The sequence below is a fragment of the Podarcis melisellensis genome, assembly GCF_964234715.1.
Source record: "Podarcis melisellensis genome assembly, chromosome: 10".
NCBI classification, from domain to species: Eukaryota; Metazoa; Chordata; class Lepidosauria; order Squamata; family Lacertidae; genus Podarcis; species Podarcis melisellensis.
The window spans coordinates 51,379,572-51,403,492 of NC_138542.1; the positions used below are offsets into that span (position 1 = coordinate 51,379,572).

General features: G+C 44.2%; 1 protein-coding gene across 5 annotated transcripts; it reads right to left on the reverse strand.

Annotated features, from left to right (window-relative positions):
- Positions 1-232: 232 nt before the first annotated feature.
- On the reverse strand, positions 233-22,430 carry TCP11L2 (t-complex 11 like 2). 5 transcript variants are annotated; one of them, XM_081928324.1, is made up of 12 exons: positions 22,284-22,430; positions 18,118-18,220; positions 12,665-12,724; positions 11,714-11,887; positions 10,431-10,566; positions 9,287-9,407; positions 8,876-9,096; positions 7,561-7,697; positions 6,020-6,210; positions 4,972-5,153; positions 4,396-4,568; positions 233-2,777 (listed from the first exon to the last, which is right to left on the reverse strand). In XM_081928324.1, exons 4-12 carry the CDS (start codon positions 11,850-11,852, stop codon positions 2,539-2,541), a joined length of 1,539 nt encoding a protein of 512 aa, XP_081784450.1. In that variant the 5' UTR covers positions 11,853-11,887; positions 12,665-12,724; positions 18,118-18,220; positions 22,284-22,430; the 3' UTR covers positions 233-2,538. The 5 variants fall into 5 exon arrangements, with proteins under 5 accessions (XP_081784450.1, XP_081784448.1, XP_081784449.1 ...); XM_081928322.1 differs by having other exon boundaries at positions 12,661-12,724; XM_081928323.1 differs by lacking the exon at positions 22,284-22,430 and adding an exon at positions 20,265-20,529 and having other exon boundaries at positions 12,661-12,724.
- Between the last annotated feature and the right edge of the window lie 1,491 nt (positions 22,431-23,921).

The window sequence follows — 23,921 nt, forward strand, 5'->3', positions numbered from 1 at the left end:
GCTCTGTTGCAGAGCTATGGCCCTCCCTGGTTCTAAATCTCCCTGGATTTTGAATTTGTTAGCAATGGTGGCTTCTCATAGGTCTGTGCAGAGCTGAACTTCATTTAGCCATCAGTTGACCTGTTCCCAACTTGGGCTGCAGTGTCCACATTCAAAATAGCCAAGAATAAATGGTCTCTGCAGTTGCATTGTTTTGTTTTACTACTTTAAATGAGAGGGAATCTCCACAACATTTCAAATCACAAACAAATTTTAATGAATACGAAATATTAACACACAGAAAAACCCATCTCACAAACCAGTTACATACAATATCTTGCTTTCGTTAAGCTAACAAAAGTAAACATATTTGGATTATTTCAACAAACAACATGCAGGAGGGACAAGTTAACTGATTAATTTCAACATCCAAAAGGCTGTGAACATTAGCTAAGAAACATTCAAATATTGCTGAATGGACATACCATGCTATATAAAATGCCCTTTAAAGTCATTTATAAAATCACAAAACAAAGCTTGCTTTCTCTTAGGCCTCTGCATGAGTGTTTTCTAATAAATATTGTTTCCCAGGTAAATTAGAATCTTGTGGCGGGACTGTGGCTCTATTTGACTCCTGCAGAGTGCTTAAGAAAACAGAAAAAGATATATACCACAATAAAATGATTACAATAAGGTTTCTTGTGGATGCTTATAACATAACCTAGCCATATCTAAGCCACACGTATTAGTTTAGACTATTTAATATATTTTCCTTTCAAATTTAAGAAAGTATAGAGTTCCCTTATCAGAATTTGGGGTGCTATTGGCTTCTTGATACAAATAGTAGGTGCATCAAGTCTTATTATTTATTGTTAACATACGCTTTATATTGCAATAGCTCCCACAAAGGAGAGTTTCTCCAAGTCAGCCTAACAATTTTAAAACGTGAAAAATATATATTAAATTCATATTTCTTGTAACTGGACATAAAATCTTAGAGCAGCCTTCCTCAGCCTGTTGCCCTGCCAGATGTAGTTGTGTCCCAACTGACAGCAGCCCCAGCAGCATAGCCAGTGGTCAGCGGTTAAGGGAACTGGAGTCCCGCAACATCAGGAGAGCAGCAGCCTGGGGAAGGCTATCTTAGTGCAAGGCAAGTGCAGGGCAAGGAACACTCTCTTCCAAAGGCATCTTGAAAAGGATTGTGTGGTTTGAGAGAGTAGTCTGTAGAGTCACATATGGCTATCACTAGCACCACTGAATTCATTGAACTGAACAATAACTGAATACGCATTCACCATTTTGTCATTTTGCTTAATCCCACAGAGAAATCAAAACTCGTAGGAAGGAAAAAAAAAATTCTGCCTCTCCCCACCCTCAGGCAGGAAGTCAGCCTTAGTCTGAGATATACTTGGTGTAGAGATTTTTAAAAGAAGTTCGTACATTTCCATTTCTTTATTTAAAAAAATCAAAATTGCCAATAAAACTACAATGCTTTTTATATCAAGGTCCTCTGCGATAGACACATCAAAAACATTGTATGGCAAATGGTTTTGAACCTTACTCCCAAAGTGAATAAAGATTCATTCTTACCAAAAACACACTTTAGGGATATAAAATATCAATTGGGAGTATTTAGAAAATCCCAATATAAGGTTTATATACTTAACAAGTTTGTTATTGAAAAAGATCACAGTGAATTAGTATTATAAATTGGACTTCCTAGAAGTAATTTTGTTCAAGTCATTATTCATTTCTGGTATAAAAGGGATGATTAGATAACCAAAGTAATGAAGCTTTCCTATATTGAATAGTTCGAGATATGCAAATATATATAAATATATAGTTTGCATATAATAATGCAGGCTCTCAAGCAATCTACTACATCAAAACATTCCTGTGGCTTGCTTGAAAAATGTACACTTATTACCCTTCCATGTGCCAGCTAGACTATGCAGGGGGTTGTTTGTTTTTTAATACCTCTAAGCAGTTCGAACTGGGCTGCTATGAAAACTGCTCATGAAGCAGGCAGCAGTTCAGGAGCAATCTGATGAGTGCCATCCCCTTCCATCCCACAGTTGCCAACACAGAACCAAAGGAGGGATATGGAGGAAGGAAAATAGGGTTTTGTTAACAAGCCAATTTGGAAAAGAACGGTGGGGTTGGGGTTAAGAGCTTAATATTTTAATTCAGATCAAATCTGAACCACTAACTTCAGTTTTATTGCTCTGAAGGCATTGAAATAAGCATGTTACTAAAACATCAGCAAGCATTTCTCCAACATGTCACAACTGTTTGCAAGAGAATACATTTACAGTAAGCAAGTGCAATAAATGTTACAATCTGCCATTATAAACAAAATTATTTCTTTAAAAATTTTTTTAGTAACTTTGCAGATTCAAGGGACATTTTATTTATATATAGTATCTCTGGTCTAGCCCACTTAGACACACAGATTTATCTCTCTGTAACAGTCATCTTTGCAAGCCATGCATGTTGAGAAGAATACAAATCACAATATAAATACTGTGACCAGGAAGGAACAAAAGAGACCCAAATATTTCAGTTAGTAGAAGGTTCAGGCTCTGCTTTGCTTCCTTCACTGAAGAGCAGTTTTCGGAAAATACTTGCATAGAATGGTCCATACACCTGTTTATTCAGGTTAACAATGTTGGCATACTGCGATCCAATGGTCTCTATCTCAGTCTGAATCACAGCAAGGCCTCCTGGAATTGTGGGCGTAGACTTTTGAAAGCCTGGAGAAGCAAGCAAGCTTCTCATGTACAAATGAATCCGTTTATCTAGAGAGGGGGGGAAATATGTCACATAATTAGAATTTAAGAAAGTAAGAATTGGCCAATAGTGAATCTAGCCTAGCATCCTGTTCTGAGAGTGGTCGACCAAAGGCTCATGGAACACCCACAAACAGAACCTGAGCGCAACTGAACTTTGGCTTGTATCATTCAAGACAGACAGCATAATGTTCTAAATATGAATGAAGTAGGCCCTTACATGTTTTAACTGCACAAAAAGCATCTATGCATAGATAGAAAGAAGCAGCACAGGCTCCACCCCCCATCCCATGTGCTAAGAGTGGACAACTGAGCCCTATGTCCATCTATGTGGACAGACTTCCTAGGAATTGAAACCCTGTATGATCAAGTTGCTGAGGAGGTCTACATACATAGGTGTCACTATCTCAAGACACCCACATATAGTGCTGTGGACATCTCATCAACCATTTTAAGAAGGTTGGGATTGCAACTTGTTTTGCTACAGTACAGTAGCCTTTGGAAGGTTTCTGCATTTCCGGTGAAGATAAATTTAAATCTGTGTTCGATTCCTGCACTGAAGCGTGGGTTTGCATGTTTCCAACAAGGCCTTGAAGGGGCAGAGACAGAAATCAGGAGGCCAGTCCTTATTACAGCAAGCTGTTTCCTCTGCTCTTTTGAACGTACTCCTTGCGCTTCTGTCCCAGACAGGAGGCGTGGCATTTAGGTATGGTGGGGTTTTTTTTAGAGGGCGAGAAGAACAAGAATCTTCAGGGTGCAGTTGCCTAGACCAGCCAAGGAGTAGTCAGGGAGATTAACCTCCTGTAGTTATTATATAACCACTGCCTTTTTCCTCTGTAGAACTGGTAAGGTGACCAGGCAAGGTCAAAGAGTAATAGGAGCAAACCCCACCACACGGATTTAGTTACCCCTGATCTACAGTCAGAAACCCTTCAACCAAACACATGGACAGATCCCTCTGCACACACAGCTGAGTGTGTGGAAGTTCTGCTCACACATAAACGAATGTGTGTAGAGAGAGGTACAAAGTCTGTTGTCCTCCCCAATTGCAGAGATGGGGGCTTACATACACTGATTCCAGACTTCAATCCATTTGAAGTTATCTGTTATACAAAGAACTATAAACAAAGTTTGAACTGCACAGTGGCTAAGTTCACATGTAATGCCCTAAGCCTAGACGGGATATCATAGCCAGTGTGTTCCTGCTTCAGTCCTGCCACTGCAAGCTAAGCACTGGTTTGGCTTAGCGTGTCATCCGAAGCCAGATAAACCCACAAGGCATAAGACATAGAACAAACTTTTTGGCTACAGCTCCTGGCTTGTCAAGACAAACCATGAGTCCTGATTCGGATGATACACTAAGTCTAACCATGGTTTAGCTCACAGCACTGCAGTAGCAACAAGACCAGAGGAGAAACAAAGCAGCCATTATCTCTCTAGGAACCTGAGCATCCACACTAAGCCATGGCTTAGCATTACATGAGAACTAGGTCAATGAGGGCAGCCTTTTTCATGCCACAGTATTTGATAATAGTGACTGGAAATCACAATTTTATTTGAAATCATGACAGTGGCATATACACTTAACACATTAAGATGCCTGTAGCCAGTAAGTTAAGTTACTAACCAATTAAGGAGTTGATAGGATTGTCTTCCTCAACGATGTTGCAGAGCTGCCCTACTAAATTTGTTTGCACTTCCTTATTTAGTGGTGGGAAGCCTCTCTCAGTCACCGACTCATTTATTTCACTACACGTACGAATACCTATTGCATTAAGAGCTTCTTTCAAATCAAAACTCCTGCAAAAGGGGGGGGGGTGAGGAGAAAACCATGTTAATTCTGTCAGATACTGCCTTTGATTCCTGCCCCCATCTTGACTTTTCATATAGGTTTTCAGTAAGCCATATAGGTTTTCAGGGAGCCAGTGTGGTGTAGTGGTTAAGAGCGGTAGTCTCCTAATCTGGGGAACCGGGTTCGCGTCTCCGCTCCTCCACATGCAGCTGCTGGGTGACCTTGGGCCAGTCACACTTCTGTGAAGTCTCTCAGCCCCACTCACCTCACAGAGTGTTTGTTGTGGGGGAGGAAGGGAAAGGAGAATGTTAGCCGCTTTGAGACTCCTGAAGGGGAGTGAAAGGCGGGATATCAAATCCAAACTCTTCAAATCCAAACTCTAAGTTCCAACACTCAAGTCTAAATACTTACTTCTTATTCATTCCTTCAAGTAGCACAAATGAAATCCGCTTTTGTTTGTCTACAAAATTGGGAATGCCCTCAATAACTGCAGCCAACATGTTGCTTGTTATGAGATACACACACGCTATAACCTTCAACTGATTCAGTTTCTCTGTTAACTCCTGAAGACGACCTTCATCTGTCATTAATGTCTGGAATAAGATGTTTAGAAAAGAGTGTCAACAAAACAGTCAAATCCCCAATGAGACTGAATATAAAAGATATGTATTTTACCAGGAGTTCAATTTATTGTCAAAGGAGTTCATTTAGGCCACATTCACATCATACATTTAAGTTATCCCACTTTAAAATAAGTCATGACGTTCTCCAAATAAACCTGTGTTCTGAAATTTTTACAGGTTCTGATAATTGTTAGTAGACCCCTATTCCCCCTTCCCGGAGCTACAATTCCCATAGTTCCCTGGGAAGAGCGGCTGATTGTTAAACCTCTTTGGGAATTGTAGCTCTGTGAGGGGAACAAGGACCTCCTAACAACTCTCAACAACCTTAACAACCTGCAGCTCCCAGAATTCTTTGAGGGATGCATAACTGTTTGAAGTGCCATCATGGTGCTTTAAATGCATTGTGTGAATGTGCCCTTTGTCAAATGGATTGATTGTTGAAAGCACACTGAATTGTAACCATCCATATGACAACTTCCCACTTTTCTTGTGTGCATTTTGGCCTTTTTAATAGTTTATTTTGCATCTTCATTTTTAAATGTAGGACTGCACATTCCAGCACATAAGAGTTCCTTTGGCTACTTAGCCTTCCTTCCCACAAACTTGCAGCAAGGCTACTTTCTTCACATGGATATAGAAAACTATGCTCTGGGACTGGTCATGGTGGGTGAGGAGGAAGCTCTTAAATCAGGGCTGGGGATCCTGTGCCCTTCAGATGTTGTTGGACTCCCATCAGCCCCGGCAAACATGGCCAGTGGTCAGGGATGATGGGAGTTGTAGTCCCCCAGCACCTGCAGGGCCCACAGGTTTCCTGTCCCTGTCTTAGTGAGCTTTACCTCAGGAATAGGCTTTTTCTGGTAATCCCACTGCAAGAGTTTCAAGTAGCTGTTTGTTAGCACCGAAGTAGGACTCAGATTTGTTTTGGACATCCCATTAGCACCAGCATGCGAAGATGTTTCACAGGAAAGAGAAGACAGTTCATCTTGTATAGATTCCCTTATCCATTCTGTGGTCAAGTCCAGGGCACCTAAACATTGCAAGACAGAAAACAGAAACTGTAGTACATGTTTTATTATTGCACAGCTGGGGGAGGCACACTCTATGGAGGAAGGCAAACCCCAAGGCCCTGCTCACAAAAAGGAGGTAGAAGTAGAGAACTGCAGAAAGGCACAGGACAGCTACAGTGCTCTTTGATGGAGATCACATCATAGCAGACCAGTTGCAATTCTGCCTGCATTGTATTATAATGCCGCTGCGTGTATTGCAATGGAGGTAGCGCTCACTACAAGAAGGAAGCTGCCTGTCTTGTGCCGTAGCCACTGTCAGCACAAGTTCTGCCTGCACAACAAGACATATAGCATCACAACAGACTGTGTAGCAGGAAGGCAGGGCCTTCTTCTGGCAGAGCAACTGCATTCACATGACAGTTTATTCTTTTTTCATGACTTTCCTCTAACTATATTTGAGTCTCCACACGACATGTTCCTTGAATGTGCTTTAGCTCTCAACCAGAAACGAAGCAAAACCCCCCAACTTCTCTGCTCCCCCCATCCCTGACAAAATGGTGCAGCACTCACAGCATCCCCTGATGAAAACACTGCCTGAATATAACATTTCCAAGCACAATTCAAAGTGTTGGTGTTGACATTTAAAGCCCTAAACAGCCTTGGCCCAGTACACCTGAAGGAGCGTCTCCACCCCCATCATCCAGCCTGGACACTGAGGTCCAGTGCCGAGGACCTTCTGGGGTTCCCTTGCTACAAGAAGCCAAGTTACAGGGAACCAGGCAGAGGGCCTTCTTGGTAGTGGCACCAGCCCTATGGAACACCCTCCCACCAGATGTCAAAGAGAAAAACAACTACCAGACTTTTAGAAGACATCTGAAGGCAGCCCTGTTTAGGGAAGCTTTTAATGTTTAAAAGATTACTGTATTTTAATATTTTGTTGGAAGCTGCCCAGAGTGGCTGGGGAAACCCAGCCAGATGGGCAGGGTATAAATAATAATAATAATAATAATAATAATAATAATAATAATAATAATAATTCCCATCATCAGTTGTGTCAGTAGGTTGGAGTCCAAGGATTTGCACAAATACTGTATAGCTTGCAGGTCTCTCGTATACTGAATAAGGAGACTTGGCTAACACTCCTGACCCAAAGCATTTTTTAAAGGTTGCTTCTCTGTTATAGCGCCACGAACAGGTTTTAGAAGGTGGCTTAAAAGGTCAAATTTCTTCCTGTTGGAGCTTTTAGTTCATTGAGGAGGAAGGAAAATGTAAATCTCCCCTTGGACCTCTTCTTAACTAGAGGCCCCAGGCAGCTGCCTGCATCGCCAGGCCATTGGCTATATACCCGCCTATGTAAACAAAGGACATACTTGGCGTTTCTTCAAGTATATCTTGGAATTTTGCTCTTTCATAATCCACCAAGTTACGCTGGAGATGAGGTCGAAGGCTCCGAATAGTAAAATTAGCCATATCCATTGTCATGAGATCCAGAACGTGGAATATTTGCCTGTAAGAATACAACAAACAAAAATAGTTTGCAGCCATGTCATCATAGGAAACTTGATTACAGTATGTTGTCCTTTCCCCACCACGCAGCATATGCAGAGACACAGGCTTATCTCAGTTCCCCAGTAGTCCAGTTTGCAAAGGGCAACCGCCCCACTGCTCAAGCATCAAAGATAAATTGCAACACAGTCCAACTATTATTAGACACCGCCACGGCAATTCATGAACTTACTCTGTGCATTTGTAGTATCTCTGTGTTAATATAATGCACAACTTCTAAATGCTCACAAGCAGTGCAATTAAAATATTCTGGTCTACAACCAACTTAAAATAGTGTATTTGCACTTAAGCCAGCAAAACCCCACTAAAATGATCCAAGGACTCCCCTTCACATCACTGCTTGATTTACCATGTCACAATGGCTTCAATAGACATCTTAATACAAAATCAGACCCACTTTGAGGTACAGCGGGTGATCAGTGCTTGCAAAGCACTATGGGCAGGGCTTGGCAGCTGCCTGCAAAACCCGTTTGGCTCAGATGTATTTTTGTGTGCCCCACACAAGGAATATGCGTAGAAGCTGGGTCCAGTAGAATTAATTTTGATCTTGAAGAGCACGGAGAGCTGAAGGGAGGAACAAGCATCACTCTTGCAACATCCTCCTTCAGCTCTACTTTTCAAAGGAGAAAAAGGCAACCACTCTCACCACCTCATGACCAAGTGGGTAGCAAGTGGGGCATTCGGAGGCTTTGTGGGCATCAGAGGAAGACGTCCGTGGGTGCCACATTGGCAAGCCCTCTGTGAAATGATTGCTTCATGGAAAGCACTACTAGATGGAGCAGAATGTTTGAGAAGTAAAACTACAAATGTTAGAATCAATACAAACAAGCAGCATGAAGGGAAATAAAATGCAACAAGGTTGCTGGCCTAGGTGCACTCTCTCGGCAACCCTTAATTTGGGTTTCCTGTTTTTTTTGGACTACAACTCCCAGCATCCCTAGCTAGCAGGACCAGTGGTCAGTGATGATGGGAAATGTAGTCCAAAAACAGCTGGAGACCCCAAGTTTGGGAAACTCTGGATCCCACTCCAGATCACTATATTTGGAAAATCCAAAGTTTTTCGCCAATTCTTTGAACAATGCTAAAGAACAGTGTGAAAAAGGAAAACCACACACCAACCTGAACAATACGACAATGTTCCCAGTAGCTTTTAACTGGTTGACGTCATGATCCCTTATTGGAGCACACAGCTTCCCCATGGTGCTAATGACATAGTTTGCGAGACCCTGGATGTCAACTGCATTGTGCTTGGCCTGCTGCCTTATGAGGTCGGCATCGAGAACTTCACAGATTTGGCTTCGCATCCTGTTAGCCCCAGGGTTCAGGAAAGAAAGAAGAATCTGAAATATTTAAATACACACACAAATCAAGTAAGGTGCAGCAGCTGTAGTTAAACTGGCTCACCATGGTAATGCAGGTCTTGTGTGAGCACGATTAGAACAGAAGTGTTGCTGTACTGATAAAATTATATAGCTGGACCTAAGCTGACAAGGGAAAAAGAGAAAAAAAAGAAACCCAAGGTTAACTCACCTCTTTAATTTCTTCAAACAGCTTGATGGCATGTTCATATTCAGGAGGATCTTCATTCAAGTCTTCCTCCAAACGATCCCAGAATGCCTGGTGCATAATTTGCTTCACCCTTCTAGTCAAGCTGTGGCAGGCAGGAAAATAATGTAAATAGTTAACAGTGTTGACATTTGCACTGAAATGAATGGTGCTGAATAAAACACATTGTATCTGTATATATATGTATTTTTTTTCTGTGGTTGATACAACCATGAGAGTCAAAACAACAGCAATAAGCAATCAATTTTTAAATAATGTAATTACATAAAATTCCACCACAGCAGACACAGAGACAAATAAGTGTTTTTTGTTAGCGACTGAGCTGCAGCAGGATGGAAACAGCGCTGCAGGTGACAAACACAGGCTGGAATGAAAACTGATGCCTCCTCACATCCCTGTGGGAGAGGCATTTGGGTTGATGCCAAGGAGTGTTGTGCCAGATTATATAATTTGAAGTCATGGCAGTGGTCCCACCAGAGCAACTGCAGCTAGAATAGAAAACTAGTAAAAAATTGTTCCTGTTTCTACCAAAGAGAAAGAATTGGATATGCAATACTGCAAAGTTTCTATGCATATTTAGGTTTTCTTCTTAATTAAATACCCTGATGCTGGGAAAGATGGAGGGCACAAGGAGAAGGGGACGACAGAGGACAAGATGGTTGGACAGTGTTCTCGAAGCTACAAACATGAGTCTGACCAAACTGCGGGAGGCAGTGGAAGACAGGAGTGCCTGGCGTGCTCTGGTCCATGGGGTCACGAAGAGTCGGACACGACTAAACAACTAAACAACAACAACATAAACCTCTCCCTCAATCCTGTTTCCATTCCCATAGGAAAATCAGAATGGGTGGAGTCACTTGGTGGATTTAATATTTTTTAGCTGCCAAGCAGCAGTGATTCATACATTTTAGGTTTAAGAGCCCCTAGTGTCTTTTCTTGCTTTAAAACTGAATTTATTGTTTTACTGCATTTTGCCCTTATTAAAATCTACCTGTTGTGTTGGCCAAACTGAAACATCTCAGTATACCTGTCCAACCCTAAATGGTTAAAAAACCTGTCTGGGGCCCTAAAGTCCCTTCTGTGAAATTACTAAACCCCTCTTGCTTACCTGTTTGGCGGATGTTCAGTGCGCTCTAAATGAAAGTTTTCATTTACAGCAATTTCATGAGCCAGAGTCAAGTTTGACAAGTTTCTTGCTGCTGCCATCATTTCATCAAATGTAACCACTTTGGGAGGGCTTGTAGCTGGGACAAAGGAAGGGAAAACATGTCTAGCGTGAAAGCTTAACATGAAAACACTTCAGAGCTTTTGTATTTCTGAATGGGTCCTTTGTAAGTGGAGATGATAAAGGGTGAACCCAATAATATACATAAACACAATTTATATAAACATTCAGCCTCTTTCCATAATGGTAGTTAACTGCTTGGAGCAAAGGTGGAGAATTTCATAAGAGTCTTAGAACTGGAGAGTAGAGAGGGACGCCGAGGGTCATTTAGTCCAACCCAATGCAGGAATTTCAACTAAAGCATAGATCTAGATTTGTGGCCCTCTAGATGTTGCAGGAGAAGGGATGCGGGTGGCACTGTGGGTTAAGCCACAGAGCCTAGGGCTTGCCAAACAGAAGGTTGGCGGTTCGATTCCCCACGATGGGGTGAGCTCCCATTGCTCGGTCCCAGCTCCTGCCAAACTAGCAGTTCAAAAGCACGTCAAAGTGCAAGTAGATAAATAGGTACCGCTCCAGCGGGAAGGTAAACGACATTTCCGTGTGCTGCTCTGGTTCGCCAGAAGCAGCTTAAGTCATGCTGGCCACATGACCCGGAAGCTGTACGCCGGCTCCCTCGGCCAATAAAGCAAGATGAGCACCACAACCCCAGAGTCGTCCGTGACTGGACCTAATGGTCAGGGATCCCTTTACGTTTACCTTTGATGTTGCAGGACTACAACATCCATCCCTGTTGACCATTGGCCACACTAGCTGGACCTGATGGGAGTTAAGAACCTAAGAAAAGTCCTGCTGGATCAGGCCAGTGGCCCATTTAGTTCAGCATCCTGTTATTACAGCCAACCAACTGCCTATTGGAAACCTGCAAGCAGCTCCCGAGAGGAATAGCATTCTCCCCACTTGGGATTTCCAACTGTCTCCAACAGAGATTGGAGAATATGGACTTTTCATGGAAGATAAAGGCTAGCAACAACCAGAGAGAGCTTCCCCACACCAGCCTACAGCTTGGATATTTCTTGTACAGTGAAGCCAGCAGATGAAACCCTTGAAACTGTGTGTGTGTGTGGCGGGGTGGGGTGGGGGAAACCAAATGCAAACATCAATTTTGCACACAAGGTAGTCGTTCTCAAATTTCCTGCCATATGAACCAGTAGCTCATGCTAGCTTACAAGCTGGAGAGCCGGGCTTGCTTGAAGAGTCACTGGTGAAACTCTGTCTTGAATATTCAGAGTCGCTGGAAGAAGAAGCTGTGCTTTCGGAGAACCGGGAAGAATCGCAGTCACCGTTCTGCTCATCGTTGAGAGGCATTTTGGGATCGTTTTTGTCAATACAGTACACAGAACCTGGGGTGAGGGAACATATTGAAGTCATCTAGACCTGTTTTTTTTTTTTACAAAATGCACTATTATTATTATTATTATTAGAAGGTGGAATCCAGGTTGGTGCTCTTGCACCACTCACAGAAGTGTTTTTGATCCAATGGGCAAAGCCATTACCCAAAGGAGAGGCATGAGGATTTTACCAATATGTGGTTCTCATTCCAAGGCCACCCATGCCATCTTTCACCCTGTTTGTATGGGGTCCCCCAAACCTCTGAAGTCAATCTTCTTTTTAAAAAAGTATTGCAGCTGAAGAGGAAGGAGGAATCTGCCACAAATAAAACCCCTTTCCCCACTTTTCCATTAGCAGAGGGCATTCACTGGATCTAAAGTCCTTCCACAAGCAAGTGGGTGGTGCCCTAAGTCACTACGCACAGATGTCATTGCACAAAACAAGCAGTGCTTGCCTGTTGAAACAGAATTTAGTTTAGTTTTGGTATGAAGCTGAATCAAGCCATACTAAGCCTGTTTTGGCCTTTGGTTTTCATAACAAGCATATACAGTATAGAGCTTGGATGTTTTAGAAATAGCTCTTAAACAAAAGCACACAAAACGGCTGTCTCCATGGGGCAAGGTCATAGCTCACCATGCAATCAAAGCTTTTTCTCCCCACCAATATATTTTGTTTGATAAGAAGCAATTAGTCCTTTGGAGTGGGAGAGGGGGGACTTTAAATGAGGACTTTGAAGGTGTGTGTGAGGGGAATTCTTTGTCACCGAGTAAAACATCAGACTAACCTACTTAGGCCAGCAGCTCACAGAATGTGACTTTCACAATTGTGCGGAGATAGATGCAGTTCTCCTGCGAAACAAAAAAACAGAACCCCCCCCCCCCCGGAGTTACCAGATAAAATACTGAACATTTATGTAATACAAGGATTCAAAGGTCCATACATTATTGTTGTAATTCTTGTAACAAAACTGTTAAGTGTGCTGATATTCCATCTATTTTGCAGCCGGGAGAGGCAGGGCTAAGACAAACACAATGGCTTGCCAAAGTTAGGGTTGGGCATTGGGCTGCTTGTGTATTGTGAAATAATGGTCTCACTTGAAAGAGAGTTAACTCAAATTCAACCCTTCCCAGGAATTTAACAGATCAGAGAGTCATTGGGGAAGGGCTGTGGCAAAGGGGCACAGCACCTCCTTGGCATGCAGAGGGTCCCAGTTTCATCCCTTGGCACCTCCAGGTAGGACTACGAAAGACCCCTCCCAGAAATCCTGGAGATTTATATGGTAGTAATGCTGCTGCAACCCACCTTAGATCAGGCTACAACCTAACAGCAAGTCCTAACCCACCACTGGAAGACCAATGGTGAAGAAGTGCTGCACAGGCCAATGGCCTGACTCCGTATAAGTCAGCTTCCTAGGTTCAGGAACCCATTAATGCTGCTGTCCTGTGCTCAGATCATATGCAGAGGGTAGTCTGGGGATGGGGAAAATGTGGTCCTCCAAGCGTTGTCCCAGCCGGCATAGCCAATGGCGAGGAATCATGGGCGTTCTAGTCCAATGAAATATGGAAGCCATAGGTTATACGTCCATGGCTCCTCCAGCAACCATGGCTAGCTGGTCATAGGTTAATGACTGGGACCAGAAGGCCTGAATAGATTACATCGACTCCAGCCTGACTGCACTGGTTACCAATTTGTTTCTGGGCTCAATTCAAAGTGTTGGCTTTGACCTTTAAATCCCTACAGCAGGGTTTCCCAAATGTGGGTCTCCAGCTGTTTTTGACTACAGTTCTCATCATCCCTGACCACTGATCCTGCTAACCAGGTATGATGGGAATTCTAGTCCAACAATAGCTGGAGACTCACGTTTGGGAAGTTATAGGGCTGAAGACCACAATACCTCAGGGACTGCTTCTTTCCATATGAACCAACCTAAACCCTGCCCTTCTCTGTGTTCCCCACCCAAAGGAGGTGTGAATGGTGGCCACATGAGAATGGACCTTTTCAGGGTTGACTCCATCTATGGAATGTTCTTTTCAGGGAGACATGTCTGACACCATCCCTGCCAGTCTTTAGGCGCCAGGCAAATCCTTTTTATTTACTCAGGCTTTGGCTAATTAATGTTGCCTCCTACGGTGGTTTTCCTATGTTGTGTTGTGGGTTAGAAACTCAGATATATAAGCTAGGTGCCAAATGGCTCCTTAAACCAGGGTTACAGTCGCCAAAACGGTATGCCTAGTTGCCATTTTTGGGCCAGACGGCTCAAAAGTCGTATTTTTCAATACAACCTTTTGGTTCCTGAAATTCATTCTGATTGGGCAGATAAAGTATCATTAATATAATTCTACAGGATGTGTTGCTAGTGTGTGAAAATAGTCAAGATCCAAGGATCTCCAGGAATGCACCTCCAGATGATTGAAATGTCTGGCGCCATTCTGGCACCCAGGCATCTTCACTTGGTCGCAGGTGGCTGGTAAGGTAAAGGGACCCCTGACCATTAGGTCCAGTCGTGACCGACTGTGGGGTTGCGGCGCTCATCTCGCTTTATTGGCCGAGGGAGCCGGCATACAGCTTCCAGGTCATGTGGCCAGCATGACTAAGCTGCTTCTGGCGAACCAGAGCAGTGCATGGAAACACCGTTTACCTTCCCGCCGGAGTGGTACCTATTTATCTACTTGCACTTTGACATGCTTTCAAACTGCTAGGTTGGCAGGAGCTGGGACCGAGCAACGGGAGCTCACCCCGTCGCAGGGATTCAAACTGCCGACTTTCTGATTGGCAAATCCTAGGCTCTGTGGTTTAACCCACAGCGCCACCTGCGTCAGGTGGCTGGTAGCCAGGTGCAAAATGTGCCTGGCGAATTTCAAACACTGGTGGGTAAAACTTGCTATTATGAAACATATTACTGAATGAGCATTCTGCATTGTTTCCTGACATTGCTTTTATGTCTTGCATTTTATCCTGTCAAGTTACCTTGAGGCTTTTTATTGTTTAAAATGACTGAGAGTTGTTTCTGTTCCTTTTTCTCTTTGCAGATGTTGGCACTCAGAGCAGGTGGCCAGTAAGAAGCTTTGCCTCTCCCCACCCCCACTGCTGCTGTGCTGAAAGCAAATAGCTCTCACTCCTACTCTGGCTAGCAAATGACACCACAATGCTTTCTTTTTTTGAAGCTGCCACCTACACAGGAATCAGCTTCGTGAAATATTTGACAATGTTTAAGCACAATCAAATAATAAGCAGTCAAAAGACCAGTCAATTAATTGACAGGCCACTTGAAGACCACCTAACTAAAGGCTCATTCGCACTATACATTTAAAGCACTGTACATTTAAGCAGCCATGGTTTCCCCAAAGAATACTGGGAACTGTAGTTTGTTGAGGGTGCTGAGGATGGCGAGAAGATCCCTGTTCTCCTCACAGAGCTACAATTCTCAGAGCGGTTTAACAAGCAAACCCTCTTTCCAGGGTACCGTAGCTCTGGGAGGGGAATAGGGGTCTCCTAACAATTCTGCAAGGGACGCGGGTGGCGCTGTGGGTTAAACCACAGAGCCTAGGACTTGCTGATCAGAAGGTCGGCGGTTTGAATCCCCGCCATGGAGTGAGCTCCCGTTGCTTAGTCCCTGCTCCTGCCAACCTAGCAGTTCGAAAGCACGTCAAAGTGCAAGTAGATAAATAGGTACCGCTCTGGCGGGAAGGTAAACAGTGTTTCTGTGCGCTGCTCTGGTTCGCCAGAAGCGGCTTAGTCATGCTGGCCACATGACCCGGAAGCTGTACGACGGCTCCCTCGGCCAATAAAGCGAGATGAGCGCTGCAACCCCAGAGTCGGTCACGACTGGACCTAATGGTCAGGAGTCCCTTTACCTTTACCAATTCTGCAACATACTGCAACTCCCATAATTATTATAGGGGGGCATGACTGTATAAAGTGGTATCATACTACTTTAAATGTATGTTGTGAATGTGACCAAAGTTCAAAATAAGGACAGATTTGGACAAGCCACTATCCAGCATAGCTGCTCACTTGGCCCCTGCTCTCATTTTTGGGGAGCCAGTGATGAAAAGAGCACCTCCAAACACTTCACACAGATAGTAGGGAGAAGCTTCTACATCTCAGGATTTAATGTGGTGAAATCACTTCCTGTGCCAAGGAACAGCAATCATTTTCAATGTGGCTCAGGTAGCTCAACAACGAAAAAGATTTCCAGGTATGCACCTGAGTCAACCCGTGTAAGACAGGAAGCAAATATGTCATCATCCCATTAAAAACAACCAAATGGAATTTAGATTTTCACATGGTGCAAATGACTCAAGCTATTTCATAGCTAACCAGCCAGCAAACATATACTTGCATGAAGTGCCAGAGTTAGGTGTCTTGTTTACAGTCAATAAATCTGCCAGGTGTCCCTTACTTTTAAGGAACATCCCATATTCTGAAACAAAAACCATTACAGAATGCACAGAATGTAGCTTTCCTTTAAAATATATGTGGCAATATGCAGAGCAGAAAGCCACAACTCAGGTGTCCTGTGTTTTCACACATCTACCCTAGAGCACACAAAACCCTTTTTTTCAAAAGCTACAAATCACTGCACAGAGAAACAGAAAGAACGCATCTTAGTCTCAGGCTCATGGGTTTGAGCCCCACATTGGGCAAAAGATGCCTGCACTACAGGGGGTTGACTAGATGACCCTCATGGTCTCTTCCAACTCCAATTTGATAAATAAACAAATGATCTTTAAATAAATCAATCACTTCCTGTGAAACATCTCAAAGCAATTTAACACCTGCAATTAAAAACATATATATGAAGCAACGTCATATATAAAAACAATTTATTATTGACAAAGCACTCTTTGGATTCCCATAGGTATCACTTTAGATTTGAGTAAGATTTTTAAAAGAGATCTATCAGAACAATCTGTACAGCATATTGGACACCAGATACTAGCTGACTGCTAAGGCTAGCATCAGCCAGAAAACTGTAGTGGGCAAGCTTGCAATCTGTGCAAATTTGACACAGGGATATATCAGGGACCTAGAGAGGGACTAAAAATAGAGTCAAGACTCATGGCCAAAATAAAAAAGGAGAGGCATATGATCAAGAGCTCTAAGAGTTTCATTCATTCATCCTAATAGACACATACTGGATATGGTTTAGCTTCCGCTAAAGAAAAATAATAAGATATACTGGATAAGCTCTTAACCTAAATACAGCCTCGCTAGCCCATCATCACGTTCTTTCTTTCGAATGGACAGTGAAATGGCAATCAGCACTCATGTTTCTCCAATATATTTATTTAATATCATTTCAGGCCATCTCTTAGGAGCAAAGTCCTCATATGGCAGCTTCCATGAAAAACAACAATATACTTAAATCGAACATAGAGGTATCAAAAATATGAAACCACTGCTGGAAGAATAAAACCAGTCAAAACATTTCAACAGCAGTTAACACCAAAAGAACCAGCTTAGAGATTGAGGGGGAAGCAACCTGAAATATGTCATTACAGGCTCACAGGTCTGTGGTGAAGGGGCCACATGTCCCTCAGCTGTGGTTCCACTGCTGAAAAGGCCCCATCATTTATGCTTACTTCAATGGCTGTTGTATGTGAAGGGTCTCCAAAGCTGATCTTCAGGCAAGGGCAGATTCATACATGTGAAGGCGCTTCTTAAGGTAATCTGGTCCCAAACTACATAGGTAAATACCACCACCTTAAACTGTGCCCAGAAGTGTACCGGCAACCAGAGCAACTTGTACAATATTGGTGTTATGTGCTCCAACCACTTTTCAATCACCAACATCTGTTTGGAGGCAGATGTTTTACACCAGCTGAAATATCTGGACCATGCTAATCAAGCCTGGTTGACACTTAAAAAGATAAGCCACTTTTAATGTAGAAAGAGAAACATAACAAACCATAGTAAAGTCGTACCTCGGCTCCCGAACACCTTGGGAGTCAAACATTCCGGCTCCCGAACAATCGAAAACCGGAAGTGATTGTTCCTGTTTTTGAACGTTCTTTTGGAACCTGAACATCCGGTGGGGCTTCCACGGCTTCCGATTGGCTGCAGGAGCTTCCTGCAGCCAAGTAGAAGCTGCCCTTTGAAAGTCGAACATTTTGGAAGTCAAACGGACATCCAGAATGGATTCTGTTCGACTTCCGAGGTACAGCTGTAAGGTTATAATGTTTATCTACAGCATGCGTCTGCAGTAGAAGATGTACTTGGGCTAGCTTGCCCATTCTACCTGCTCAAGAGTTGTTCCGCAAACAGAATCCGATGCAATTCATTGGAGGCAATGTTTTCGACACTTGGTGCATTTGAGAACATTAATCAGACGCCCAGCAGGTCTACAGATGGAGACAAAGAAAATAAGATTTATGATCAGTGCCTGCAATTGAATTGGGTGATGCACCTTCTGAGCAGGAGCTGCCTTGTCTTCGTGGGAAGATAAGGAGACCGATTCTGTGATCATTAAACCTGAACACTGAGATTTCCTTGAACAAATTCAGTTCTGTATGCTATTCATCCATCTATTCCTATAGCAGCCTGTGCCTCTAGCGAGTTCCAAGCAGTTACTTTGGGTGCACTGGGAAGGAGCAGAAGGTTGGTAGCTAATGCTCTGCATAACTCTCATTGGTCCATTATAGTTCAGTACACAGACTTGCAGAGGCTCTCCCAGGTCTTAGTCAGGAGCCTGTCTAGAGATTCTGGGGATCAAATCTGGGACCTTCTGCAATCAAAGCAGGTGCTGTACTTTTGAGCTGTGGTTCTTCCCATGACCTGCCAATTCTCCATGGTACTTGATGACCTGATTTCTGGCTGCCTCTTGGCCCTCCCCATGGGGATTCTCCCAGAACTCCAATCAGCCCTCATCTTTCTCCTCTTGGGACCTGTGCCTCGTTATTAGTGTGACCTGGTTATTAACAGCTCATGATGGGCATTAGGGTAAATGGACTGCCAGTCAAATCGACTCTTCCCTCTCTTCAATCAATGACTTCGTTAACAATCAGCGCTCCATGCTTTCATGTTTGGTGCAGACAAAAACCAATCAATTTCAAGCAAAACCCACCCAAGAGCTACTGCAGCGTGGCCTCCATTCATTTCCACCGGGCCTCTGTGCAAAGGCTATGAAGGGCCCAACAGAAAGGTCTGCTCCAAGTACATATAAACCAAGTGTGTCTGGTCTGGAAAGCGGGGCAGATCATCTCGAGGGGATACAGACTAGGGGGAAGTAAGCAGTAGGCATGGAAGGGTTCTGCAGTTCTCACCTGTACACTGTTTTTACTCCTTATATCACACCCCACCATCACAACACACACACTTGTGATACATACTTTAAATTGACCCACATTTAAAGTGATTGCCCTGCCACCATGGCACCTAATCTGGCCCTCCAGTGAATGGAAGTTGGACAGTAGCCCTTGGCACCTTAATCCCATATTGCAATAATTCCACAGCAGTAGCTGTAGATAATTGATAATTAAGTGCAATTTTCACTTCAAATGTCTACTACTCAATTCGGTGATTACATTCATGTAAACATCAGAAAGGGTCTTTCTAAAAATGGGACACACTAATGGTTGGTGGCACTCGGGAGACTTCATTTGACAAACAAATTAGCCTCCTTCAAAAAGACTGTACAGGCAAAAGGCTTATTCTACACTGAATAATATTACAAGGTTTTTTAGGTAGGTGATTCTGGTATATTTTTAACCTACATTCTTTGTTCTTCTGTACAGTTAATGCCGTTTACTAAGCTTAGGTCCTTGCTGGGGTTTCCCTTGGTTTTTCTTAGGGCTGCAACAGACAAGGTGTGGGTAATCAGTAACTGGATCGCCTGACACTCCCCCCCCCCCCCAAGAAAGCAGTGTCTATTTTGAACTGAGCAGTACATGAGGAGTGGAGGCTTAACCCTTCCTTCCCTGTCTCACAATACTGTTTTCTACATCTAAATTGTTTATCCAACTGTGCCTTGGGGGCCCCAGTAGAAAAAATGCAAACATGTTATTCTCTGTTATTCTCTGTAATTCTCTGCAAATGTAAAGTAGAAAAACCTCACACAAGAAAAATCTGTAAATGCAATGTTGCAACATTTGTTGAAGATTTTCGGTTTGGAATTTCTCTCTCCTGGCGTTAGCAACTTGCAAAACATGCTTACATGGGAGGAAAGCCCATTGAATTCAGTGGGATTTGCTCCCGAGCAAAAATAAAAATGCAGAAGATTTTGCTGGCTGTCATCAGTAAGGGACCAGCAGCAAAATGTTGCTGTTGGTCTCTTCTCCTGAGAAGAACCCTCAGGATTCCAACCAGCCAGCCTTTCCCTTACAGCTACGCATTCCACTCTCCCTGCCGTCCATGGTCTTCTGTTTTATGTTTCCAAATTATACTCACCACTGTCAAGTTACTGAGGATGCTCCATCTTCATTGGGCTGTTTTGGCAGTTTCTCTCCCCACCCCAGTATAAAGTTGTTTTGTACTTCTTCAGGGGTCTCCTGAAGGGTTGTAGTGTTGTGATAGGTTCAATCTCTGGCTAGGGTTGGGAAAGACCCCTGCCAAAACTGGGGGAGAGATTCTGTGAGCTGATGTAGACAATACTGAGCTAGATGGACCATCCGGGTGGTTTGACTTGGTATGAGGAAGTCTATTACCTACTTTCATTTTCCTCTGTGGTTTTGCTTCATTGCTGTTACCAGTTACCACTTGAGTTCACTATTAGATGGAAGAGATATTCGACTTGCCTGTTGATCTTTCTAACCCATATATGTTTCCCCAGATAACCAGGCCTGCCTCATCCCATCTCCTGCCATTCCTACTAGCCTTGTGACCCATTAAGCATAGTTTGGGTTTGTCACATTGGCTAATTCAGCTTAGATCCACTAATAGCGTATCCCGTCATCCCATTGCTCTTTGCTGAGCTAATCACAAATCTGATTAAGGGACCTTTGAGTGTTCTGCTGTGGAAGACATACCGCAAAGAGCTTTTTTTGCCTATATCACTTTATTTTACCCATATATAGTACAGAGAAATACTTCTCCAACACTAAGATTGGAGACGTAATGACTTTTAAATGCTTCTTAAAAAATTAACCCAAGCTTCCTAGACTCTGACAAAAAATTCTTTCTTTCTTGTACAGTATTCAGCTTTATTTGTGACATACAGGCATACAGGTTACCACCACCACCACCACATTTCTGGGGGTGGGGTGGTGTACCCTGGGTCTAACCACTCATCTGGGGTAGTTACCCGCACTCCCAATTCAAGATCTTCACTCCTCCTATCAGTCCAGCCTATGTCAACCCGATTCTTAATCTTTTGACATCCTCATGAATGCTGAGGCGCAGGAAAGTTTGTAGACGCCTGCAAATGCAGGACGTAAAAAGAAGAAAGGCCACACGCTGAACTCGGCCATCCGAGCGGAGGCTTAGTTCAGAAAAAACACGCATAGGATCAGACAGCACAATTTGGCAGCCTTCTCCTGCCTTGCTCCCCGAAATCGCCAGCGCTCAGCCGTCGAGCATGATTTGCGCGAGCAACAGCGGCTCTCGCTGGCCCCCATTTAGGCGAGCTGCCCGAAGCTCCTCCTCTTCCTCCATCTGTTTCAGTTACTCCCTCCCCACAGATGTATTTTTGGCAGTTACTCGGAGGTACGAGTGCTTTGGCATTGACCGACCAAAACAAAAGCAGCGTTTCCAAGGAAAGCATTTAAACACACAGACACACACACACACACACACACACACAGCCTCCAATCTACCCCCTTCCTACCCCCTTCGCCGTTGCCTCTTCTGCTAACATCTGTTTTGTTTTCTTTGTTAAACACACAATCCTTTCTTTAAAAAAAACAACAAAAAGCATCTGCCGGTTCCTTAATTATACACCCCAGGAAAATCGGGGGGAAGGGAGAGACGAGAGGAGAAACTTTAGGGGCCTATTTTTATTTTATTTAACACACTCAACCACAATAAGGCTTGCAAACCACGAGCGCTCCCCGCCGCCGGTTCTGCAAGAGGACAGCGGGGTTGTTTACCACCACCGCTCGGAGCAAAGCCTACTGCCCTAACCGCCATTACTCAGGTGTAAGCGCACTGAATAACAGGACGGCTCACTTGCAAAAGGACGGTCATAGGATCGAGCGGCAGGGCTTGTTTTAATCTTGAAACAGAGAGAAAATAAGTCACCTTGAACTCCCCCCTCCCAGCCGCGCTGAAACCAGCTCTGGAATATCCCTCTGCAAGCCAAGATTCCATCACACTGGGAACTGAAGTGCGGGGAGGGGGGAGAGAGAATGCGGAGCTGAACCGGATTATAGATACATTCCCCCGGGGAGGCGAGAAAAGAGGCGAAAGAGATGGAAGGGACCTGCTTTCTTCCCGCCTCCCCCCCCCCCAAAAACCGCCTGATCCACTCACCCCAAGAGAGCCTCAGGCAGGGTCAGCCTTAACCCCCCGCTTTGCTCCTGCTGCTACTCAGCCGTTCTCACCGGGGCTTTAACTCCCTCCCCCCGCTTCACTTAGTTATACATAGTCCTCGGGTGTCTATTAGCAAGCTGCCTGGACGCTTCCACTTCCCTGGGGAGAGGGGGGGGGAGGAAAGAGATTTACTCCCGTATGTGGCAAAGCTCTGTCGGCACGGAAGAGAGAGAAGCAGGGAAACAATGGATTTCAGGCTATTATGAAGCAAGGTGCATAACTCAAATCGTGGGGAACGAGGAAAGTGGGTCCAAAAAGCAGGGCTCTTTCCACACCCCCGTAGGGTGAAATGCTGCTTTCCCGGCAGAGGGGAGGGGACTGAGCGGTGTTTACGGAAGGAGAGCCGTGTCCTCAGTTCTCCCTTGGCTGCTGGGCTGGTGGGTTTCCTACCAGCCCGCCCGCCTCCCGCCGCGGGTCTTGGGCTGCTTGCCAGCATTGTGGCCAACGCAGACCTCTCTCCTCTTCGCCATCCCGCGCTCCGTCCGGGCATCGCGAGCCTTTGCTGCTTCCAAGCCGGCGCCAAGCAAGGAGCCGCTGCCTATGTGGATGCTCACTTAATATTACTTTTATCTCCGCTCAGCCTTCGCCAATCTGGTGCCCGCCAAACGTTTCGGACCACAACTCCCATCAGCTCCAGCCAGGGCAGCTTAGTGACGTGGGAGCCGCGGAGGGCGCCACTTTGGCAAAGGCTTTCGGATTCTCTGCATAAAACAATTGTGAGCTGGTTTGGAATTATCTAAATAAAAACATGTTTTTCGACCGGGAATCAGGGCCGGTCCACTCGGACCAGGTTGAGGTGACTGCCTCTGGCGGCAGGATCCACAGGGGCAGCAGATCCCGATACAGCAGACTCTGATGTAGCTCTTATCGCACCTTCTTCCTTGGCCGGGGGGCACCATTTTGCGGTTCACCTAAATGTCTTGGGCCGGCCCTATTGGGGATGGACACCAGCTGGATGGGAAAAGAAGAATTTGAAATAGAAGATCTAATACCCCACTCTTATTTTTGTATTCTGCCTTTATTTGATCCTGCAGGATAAGGCAGTGTGCATGGGCTTCCAAAGCAGTCTCTCATCTGACCTGCTTAGCTGAAACATGGGGTTTCATGTGCCTTCACACCAGTTAGCCCCAAGAGCTAAATGGCTCTTCAATGTTGAGAGATGGCATATCACTGAATACCAGCTGTTGGCAGCACTAGGTGTGGATTTGCTGGAGGAATCTGATCGATTTTTGATGGAAACAGGATGCTAAACTGAATGAACTTTTTTTTTTGTTTGATCAACAATACAGTACTTCTCCATGTTTCCTCACGCTAAGCATTTCAGTATTGCAGGAGAACTGTCAATGTTTTTGTGTGATCCAAGGATGAAATATTTGTTTGGTAACAAAATGTAGTTTGAAAAAGTCCTGCTTCTGGAATGCAGAGTTAAATTTAAACTTAGCACCATGTTGCAGGGAAAGACATTTCATGTGGAAAGTTTTGAATAGTTTCTGCTACTATTTAAAAAACCTAGTGCAAAAAAAAAAAGTGCACAGGGACTATATTATGCAATCAACAACGTGTTTGTTGTTATGACCA

What these genes read in the sequence shown, in the direction of transcription:
- TCP11L2 (XM_081928324.1), bottom strand. Translation starts at nt 11,852, where the DNA reads ATGCCTCTCAACGATGAGCAGAACGGTGACTGCGATTCTTCCCGGTTC. An exon ending in TATACTTGAAGAAACGCCAA is followed by an intron (nt 6,211 to 7,560) that starts GTATGTCCTTTG and finishes TGCAATGTTTAG; the next exon opens with GTGCCCTGGACTTGACCACA. An exon ending in AGAAAAAGCCTATTCCTGAG is followed by an intron (nt 5,154 to 6,019) that starts GTAAAGCTCACT and finishes ATCTTATTCCAG; the next exon opens with ACATTAATGACAGATGAAGG.